This window comes from Bidens hawaiensis, unplaced genomic scaffold (assembly GCF_021521415.1).
Source record: "Bidens hawaiensis isolate Kalapana, Puna unplaced genomic scaffold, B.hawaiensis_p1.1 tig00010810_1, whole genome shotgun sequence".
In the NCBI taxonomy this organism is placed as follows: domain Eukaryota; kingdom Viridiplantae; phylum Streptophyta; class Magnoliopsida; order Asterales; family Asteraceae; genus Bidens; species Bidens hawaiensis.
Window position 1 is genome coordinate 179,400 of NW_027491832.1, and position 9,521 is coordinate 188,920.

The following is a 9,521-nucleotide window of genomic DNA, read 5'->3' on the forward strand; positions in this document are numbered from 1 at the left end:
CATTAACATATGCATCTACCTATTCTAATAAAGTAAAATAACAGTGAACACGTGTCAGTTTGTGGTTAAACCTCATAACTTTTTTTTTCCTTCAAACTAATAATTATGTCATAGATTAATAATTATTCACTTTATTTTTACACTCTATTTAACTCTATTTATGTTATATCTGTAACATGATTAAATTATTCACTTTCTTTTAAACTCTATTTTATTATATATACTATACAATTTTATAAAAATAAATATTCTTATAAATTATAAATATATGCTTTAAATTATCCATTTATTTTTTCAGTTAATATACTAAACTATATATATGTTAAAATGTAATAATATATACCATTCACTTTCATATATAATAAAGTTTATCATAGCTAGTTTCTCGATTTTTTTTTATCAATAATTGTTTCAGGTTTTTTTGTGGGACTTAAATTTGATTGTTACGAGTCAAAAGTTACAAGTTAATTACATTTGGCTCAAAATTTGTTACAGGTAAAAAATGGGTAATATAAATATTTTTAAAAGTTTGAGAATGCAAGTAGATTTATCATCAAATTTGTTACGGGTTCAAAGTTTTGACATGAAAATGTCCAAAAAATGAAAGTTAGAATTTTAAACGTGATTTAGGTTTCGAATTTATTTTCAATGACATTTTTGAAAATAATGAAAAGATTCAGAATTTGGCTAATTGACTATTTTTCCCACAGCTATTAAAATTTAAGAAAAGACGGCAAAAACTTTCAACATACTACCTCCAGGCCTATCAGTATTTCTAACTTTTATCAAATTTGAAACATTTGTATCAACATTGACTTTTTCATTAATGGTGATTATTAAAATATAGTGTTTGAAGCATGTCATACAAAATTATACTTAAGTGAAGCAAAACATTCACAAAATTGAACAGGTTAACATGCTATTTTTATGGGTGGTCATTATGGCAAAGTCGAGAAGCCCCTCAAAATTATAAAAATTATTTTCATGGTGTAGCTCAGAACTATTATTTTACGAAAATTGTTTTTTAAAATTAGTTCATAAAAAAAGTTCTTTCAGTTATATATATATATATATATATATATATATATATATATATATATATATATATATATAGGCAAAGTATAGAATGAAAACCCACTTGAGTTGTGAAAACCCGCGAAAACCCTATGTAACATCGTTTTTTTTTTGTTACATGTAATATATGTTGTAACATTTAATACAAAACATCGAAACATTAAAAAAAATTGTTTTGCTATTTTTTAACATTTTTTTACTAATTTTTTTATATCTTTTTAGGAGAGAGAAAAAGTTATATTTATGTTAACATTTTTTATTAACTTTAATTGTGGACCACAAGATTTAATCTTTAATTAAAAACATGTGGTTGAGAATGAGTTTCTAGAGTTTTCACAACTCAAATGTGTTTTTATTTTAACCTAACCATATATATATATATATATATATATATATATATGACGATGTTCAAATCACCATTGAAGGCCAAGAGGTTCCGCAGTCAACCAAGTTCAAATACTTAGGATCGTTTGTACAAAGTGATGGGGGCATTGATAGTGACGTAGCTCATTGTGTCCAGGCAGGATGGTGTAGATGGAGAGTGGCCACAGGGGTACTGTGTGACAGGAGGTTCCCAACTAAATTAAAGGGAAAGTTTTATGGGGTTGCGGTTAAACCTGCGATGCTATACGGAACAGATTGTTTGGCCATCAAATGGCACATGCGCGTAAGTTTGAGGTAGCAGAGATGCGAATGCTAAGGTGAATGTGTGGGCACACAAGGTTAGACCAAATAAGAAACGAGGCGTTTCGGAATAGACTAGGGGTAGCTAGTATATCAGATAAAATAAGAGAGGGCAGATTGAGATGGTTTAGACATGTAAAAAGAAGACAACAAACGGCTCCCGTTAGATCAATGGAAACTATCTTTGTAGAGGGGAGAAGGGGTAGAGGTAGACCCAAATTGACTTGGGACGAGAGAATTGGGTATGATTTGCTAGATTTGCATCTCTCTGAGGACATGGTTCACGATAAGACTTCCTAGAGATGTAGAATTAAGGTTAAGGACCCGTAGAAGGAGGGGTTATTTCTTGTTATAACTTTGCATTATATTATTTTCATTATTAGTATTTTCATTGCTATACTTATGGCTATTATTTTTACCATTATTATTATTATTTAGTCTATCTATTATAGATGTTGCTTAACTGTTACCACTAGTTTATTGGTCCTAAGATAGTATTTATATACTACTATTTTCTTTTTATTTTTTATTTTATTATTATTTTATTTATTTATTTTTATTTTTATTTTTTTTATCTTCCAATTTTTGAGTTGGGGGTCCCACTCGAAGCAGCCTCTCTATTCTCAGGGATAGAGGTAAGGTCTGTCTACATTCCACCCTCCCCAGACCCTACAGATAACGTTAGTTATTTGGAGGATATGGGTATGATTATGATATATATATATATATATATATGATACTAAGATCATTCTCATGTATGTTTTTGCACTTGCATTATTGTTATTACTATTATTTTTTATTAAGTTTATTTTTTTTTTGAAAAAAGCATTTTTTGATATAAATAAAATCAATTTATGTACACATAGTATAGATATAAGCATAGATGCAATCATTTTTTATATATGGTATGTACTTTTTTGCTTTATTTATAACTTTATTATTTGGATCATCTCGTGTGTTTCACGGGCTCTAAAGCTAGTATTCAAATAAACCAAAACTCGGTTGAAAATTAAAATAAATAATTTAAAAAAATGTAATTACAAAATAATTTAAAAAAGACTAAAAATAACCGCGTAACACGCGGGTTAATAGCTAGTGTATTTATACACGTGGTTTTTGTGAATGATGTTATATATATGATGTACGCGTTTGAACAATTATAAGAGAAAAGAGGAACATATGGTAATTCGAACACAAGTCAAAAAAAGCACAAAGGTGATGGAATGTTGGCCCCATAATGCATGAGCTTCGAAGCTTACTCAAATATCTATCAAAGCATCTCCGTGTTTCCGCATCTTCAACATACGCGTCACTACAAAGAATGAAGACTTCAATATTCTACAATCGGGTCCCATCTTCAGACTTCTTTTTATCCTTTTGGTTTTTTTAAAAGAAAACCGGTTTAAACCGGCCGATATTAGTAGTTGTAGCGGTCACTGGTCAGTGGCGTCGTCACCGGTATGATAGATCCTGGTCTAATTAGAGAGCCAGTATAGTTTTGTGATTTGCTGGAAAATCTGGTCTTCTCGGTGCATACCGATGAAGCACTTTAGATCTATGTGAATTAATTTTATAACTTTCCATTATAAACTAGCGGCCCGGTAGCTTTCATTACTCAATTTTATTATTTTGTGATTACCGGTAACTAAAACTTCTTATTTTATATTATGGAAAACAATACAATTTATGTTCTTGTTAATGAGGATGACGATGACGGTGAATTTTTTTTTTCAAGTTATGGTGAACATGATGCATTTCACACTTAAATGCCATAAATCTATTTTATTTTAAAAACCAGTCAAATTAACAAGTATTACTGTTTGTACTATTTCTAAGCCCAACCCAGTATGGTATAAAAACCGCTTTTTAAAACAATTTTTTTTTCTAATTCGGCACTTATACATACTAATCAATCATATGTTTATTATTTGCATTTTCCACAAGTTATTCGACACCTACCTTCTTGCAGTTTCTAAAATATGGGTTAGGCTAAACATAACCCCTTTTCTACTTGTCATACCCCTTCTCATGAACTTTTATTTCCTTTAAGAATTTTATTTAACATATTATTTCTCTGTAACAATTTATTGCATTTTATGGTATCCATTGAAAATATTAATTAAAAACTAGAAAGTTTTTTTATTTTATTTTTTTATCTCCTCTAAACTTTCATTTACTTTTAAGAATTTTATTTTACATATTACTTTCATGTAACATTGTATTGTATTTTATGTCTCTCTTTAAAATATTAAATTAAAAACTGTAAAGGTTCTTCCTCTCACTTTTTGTGTATATTTTCCTTGATCAAAATAATAATATTTATTATTATCATTATCGATACATTATTATATTTATAAAATAATATACATATATATATATATATATATTGATACTATTAAAATTTAAAAAAAAAGATATTATAAATATTTACAATACTAATAAAAAAAAAATTAATAATAATAGGTTAATAGTTTTAATTTGATATATGCAGTGAAGACTATTAAGTAAAAAAAAATGTTGTAGTTATTTCATGAATTTAAACAAGCTAATAATCTACCAAATATTAATAAACATAGTTATTTCAAATATATATGCCATAAAAATATATGCTTAATGTTTCAAATACCCAAATATTAGTTAGTATACAAATTAAGTCTTTGTGCATGATATATAATAGTGACATTGAAACCTTACTATGGAAGTTCTTTTCATTAGAAACTTCTTCTAACATATATCACTCCATGTTATCTATTTCCATTTGATTAATTTCGTCAAAATTGAGAACTTTGAGAACCATTTTGGACAATTAAAAAAACCTCTAAAAAATTTAAAAAAATATAAAAAAAAGAAAATTTTATAAAAGTAAAAAACCATAATTCTTATATTTTATTTTGGTTTCATAAAAAAAATTCAAAATTCGTATTATACACATGTGCTAATTTCATTTAATCTCTAGTTATGTAATGTACACATATATACATTATCATTTACCTTAAATTATACATATGTGTATAAAAAAACATGCGTGTGCATATATGTACATATTATACATATATTTATAATTTAGCTAAACCGAGATTTTATTTTTTTATTTTTGTTATTTTTACGAAACCGAAATGATAAATAAGAATTTTGGTTTTTTTACTTTTTTATTTTTGTGTCTTTTTTTGTTTATGATTTAATTTTATTTTTAGGTTTTTTGTGGTCCAAAATGGTTCTTATGGTTCTCAATATATATATATATGCTTAAGTTCAGACGAGAAATGATATTAGTGCGAGAAATACGAGAAAAGAATATGAGACACCAGTTTTATTTTAGATTTTAAATGTTTAAAAATATATGAAAACGATGTAAATGTAACAATAAATGCATTCTCTTTCTTCAATTAATACAACTAATATAACCATAATAAATCTCTATCTAATTAATACAATAACTAATTTAACTATAACACCTAAAAAGATAAAAACAGTAATTTTAGTTTTATAATTTATTTACCCCTCTTTATTTTGTCCAATAAAAATGCAATTTATTCATATAATACTATATCTTTATATTAAAAAAACAATTTCTTACCACTTAATTTATTAGCATATATCAATGCGAAATTTTTAACAATAAATATCAAAACATAATATTTTTTTTCAATTGATATACCTAGAAAAATTACTGTGATAAATAATAATATAAAAATATCAAACAAATGTATCCATTAAATATAAACAATAAATATACAACCTACACTTGTTTTGTACAATAAAAACATACAACATACAAAAAACATACAACTTACATATGTAACCTACACTTCAATTACTATTTCAGTTACACTTACTATTGCACTCTACATGATCATGTGCCATGCTGGACTTTACTATAAGGGCTCTTTATTGTTTATATTATAAATCACATAAATCAATAGGAGTTAACAACATGATCATGTGCCATGCTGGACTTTACAATAAGGGCTCTTTATTGTTTATATTATAAATCACATAAATCAATAGGAGTTAACAACCGTTTGCGGTATCAGATTTTTGTGATAACTTGAATTATATGATACAAGCCTCAGACAACAAACTTTTTAGTCTATCACAAACTCGTCAAACGAAACAAAAATGATTCCTATACAACGAAACATAAAAAGTTGTTCGGTCTACTTTCATGAACAAGAATAAACGTACTCTATGCTCGTTACTACTATTTTTAACTTTTTATTCAAAATATTCCCATCTTTTGATTCTTCTTACCAATTTATATACCCTTGTGTCTATGGATAAGCTTAATATATTCAAAAGAATCCAACACTGAAATTATACCTAGTGATATGCTCTTAACAAGGAAACTGATTGAGATATATAAGACTGAGTGTAATGGGGTGTCTCACTCTCAGCCCATCAAAGCGCCCCCATGGCGCGGGGCACACCACCCTTGGGGCGTCATTGGTGGTTTTCAGCTCACTAGCGCTATCTACATAGTGCTCCTTGCTCACCATCTTTCACCAATTTCAATGATTTTCACTGGGAATGGCACCCCTTCACCAATTTCATAATCAAATCGTTTGACACATGTTTAATTGAAGACTGAGAAGAGAAGTTACCAGGGGTTCTATCAATGGAGAAGGGGTTGCAAAGGAGGGGAAGAGAACTGGTTTAAGGTTAAATATTAACCCACGTTCTTGTGTTTTTACTTGTACCATGTTACATTTTTTACCTTTAGATTTATAACTTTTATTTAAAACTTAATCCAAAGCTTTATTTTTTATAATTTTTAAGTTTTATTTCTTATATACAAAGCTTGGTTAATTGTGTTTTGGGAGATCAACCCATTTTAGGTTGAAACTATGAGAAATATATATAAATAATTTATTTATATATTAGAATAGAAATTAGAAAAATAGAAAAAAATAATAATGAGATAATGATTGAAAGGAGTTCTATTCACTGTATCCATTTTTTTGCAAAAAAGCTCAATGATGATGTGGCGTCACATGACGCAAAACGCCCTATAAGGCTCCACCAGTTACCCATGGTTTGATGGTTGTTTTTAAAAGAGTAACCGTACTCACCTCCTCGTCTTTTTCACTTGTCATAATCCACTCTTAAACAGTTAAACTTAATAAATCTACGTTTTTCTACTTATTTTTTTCAAAACACCAAAATTTGTTGCCTTATTTTTTGTCACTTTTTTTTTCTTAGTTATTAAGATTATCCACAACTCCAAAATTCTTGAAGGTAAATTAAGTAATTTGAGTCGAATACATTTTAAAACAGCAAAAAGGGTACCCAACTTGAATGGATTGATGCTCCACCATTACACACAGTAAAAGCACATAAGAGTCAACGTTCGTCAACATGATGGAATCAAAGTGACATAACTTTCCATAATCTGGAAGTTTTTCCGTTTATCATTCCTTTGAAACCCTATATAAACCCCCTATATCTTCAACATATTAAACTTAAAAACATGCAATTTTATGCGAAAACTAGTGATTTGAGTGGTAGTATCATGAAGAAGAGCAGCAATAATTCCACCAGTTCTTTAATTTCGAGCATGCCAGAAAGAAAAGTTATCGAGAAAAACAGGAGGAACAAGATGAAAATCCTCTATTATCAGCTCTTTTCTCTCATCCCTGATCATTTTAAATCCAAGGTTCCTTAGATATACTCCTTAACATATCAGAAACTATGCTATTAATTTGTATACTTAGAATTGACTATATATTATAGCTACAACTAGTGTCAATAAATAGTGCCTAACCTTCCTTATGTATCATGTTTTTTTTTGAAACATACCTTATGTATCATGTAACAATCAAAAATGTATGTAGGCTTTATCCTTGTATGAGGATACTAAATATCACTTTGTTCAAGAGTTTTGTTACATAATACACATTCTAATAAAACGTTATGGTGCAGGGAACGGTGGAATTGTCTGAGAGGGTAAACGAAACCATAAAATACATCGAAAGCCTGAAAGTTAACATAGAGAAAATGAAGAACACGAAGGACAGAAATGGGGCTTCGACATCCCGGTCTATTGGAATTCAAATCCATGAAATGAGTCCGGATGTAGATCTCCTTCTGATTACTGGATTAACAAATCAATCCACTTTTTATGACACTATTCGGGTTCTTGATCATTGTGGCACTGATGTAACGCAGGCAAACTTTTCCGCATGCGGACCTTCTACCTTCCATGTAAATCGTAAGAAGGTAATTAAGCTCCTTATATATTATTAACTTTGTTGTCATTATAATTAAGCAATTGGAGTTTCAATCCTTGTATACTATCAGGGGCGGATCCAGCATACAAACGGGTGGTTCCCCGGAACCACCCGAGTTTCGAAATAATAGTGTACGGATATATAGAAGACGCGTAGGAACCACCTTATAAATTAAGAGGGAACCACCTAAAAAAAATTCCTGGATCCGCCACTGTATACTATTTTCGGAAGAAAATTAATCAATCACTGTATCACAGACCAATTGTTTTGGAAGAAAGATAAACATTGTTGACCAATAATATTTTTAGGACGCGAAAACATTGATTTGTTTTTTCTTTTCATGTTTGGATGTACATTATTGTAGATAGAAGCTTCAGATATATGTAGGAGGCTAAATGGATTATTAAACGGAACCTCAAATGTTGAAGAACTGGATATTCATGCGCGATCACGCATGGAGGAAGAAGAGAACTTCGATTTATGGGACTTTGAGATCTGCTCGAACGTATGGTTTAGGGATTCCTGAGGTGACTTGCTTGGAATGTTGGATTTGCGGAATCCGATGCATCATAATTAGTAGTGGAACATGCGGATCATAGTATCAGTTTCATAGTTGGTTAATATCTAGTCTTGAGAATCCTGGGATAGATTGAAAACTTCCAAATGATCAATATATGTTGTACACAAGAAGATTTATAAACTTGTATTGAATAATTAGCGGAAGCATATTAGTTATCTAAACCGTAATACTCTTATACGTTTTTATGTGAATCATCAGCCACCGATTACTCTTCATATCACAAAGACGATTTTCTTCGAAGACATAAAAGTGGGACGAGAATTTTGATATTTTAATGTTAAGTGTTTTGAGTGCACCTTGTGAAAAAAGTCTTCAGGCTAGACGCTAAGGTAGTGTTTGTTATGAAGTAATAGAAGTTGAAATGTAATAGTTCATTCCAAATGAATGAAAAAAAATATGTTTGGTTACCATGTATGAATGAAATGGATCATTCTACATGTAATGAAACTCCTTCTATTTTTAGGATTTTCATTCCTTTAGGTATATGTGTTTTTTTTTTTCATTCATTCAAGGAATGAAAAAGTCAAAAGAGTTAACAATCATTATTACTATTATAAAGTTATTATTATTATTATTATTATTATTATTATTCCAATTATAGTTATTTGTAACATCCGACTTTTAGAAATAATAAATAAAGTAATATGTAAATAAACTTTGTTATTTAATTTCCGTTGAATAAATCAAAAATTAATATGAGAGAATGTAGGCTTAAATGGGTGTGCACCTAACAATAACCATGGACTTAGTAGACTAATGGGCCTAAGGTCCATGAGTTAAGGGTATAAATACCCCTGAAACCTTTCCTAAAACCCTAGATCTTATAATTCCATACCTTTCCATTTTTACCAACACACACACTCTCCCTACCTTGAAACCCGAGAATGAGATCCAAGTTATTTTAGTGATTCTCGCCTCCAAACGACAAGGAGAATAAAGATCTAGCTCGTGTCAAG

The 9,521-nt window shown here is 29.2% G+C and overlaps 1 protein-coding gene across 1 annotated transcript; it reads left to right on the top strand.

Moving 5' to 3' along the window:
• The first annotated feature begins 7,225 nt into the window (after nucleotides 1-7,225).
• LOC143536471 (transcription factor bHLH162-like) lies at nucleotides 7,226-8,511 on the top strand. Its single transcript, XM_077030454.1, has 3 exons — nucleotides 7,226-7,411; nucleotides 7,678-7,974; nucleotides 8,350-8,511. Exons 1-3 carry the CDS (start codon nucleotides 7,226-7,228, stop codon nucleotides 8,509-8,511), a joined length of 645 nt encoding a protein of 214 aa, XP_076886569.1.
• Nucleotides 8,512-9,521: the final 1,010 nt, after the last annotated feature.

Excerpts from the sequence above, each read along its gene's own strand:
- LOC143536471 (XM_077030454.1), top strand. The coding sequence starts at position 7,226 with ATGCAATTTTATGCGAAAACTAGTGATTTGAGTGGTAGTATCATGAAG. Across the intron at positions 7,412-7,677 it reads CTGATCATTTTAAATCCAAG|GGAACGGTGGAATTGTCTGA; the intron begins GTTCCTTAGATA and ends GTTATGGTGCAG. Across the intron at positions 7,975-8,349 it reads TCCATGTAAATCGTAAGAAG|ATAGAAGCTTCAGATATATG; the intron begins GTAATTAAGCTC and ends ACATTATTGTAG.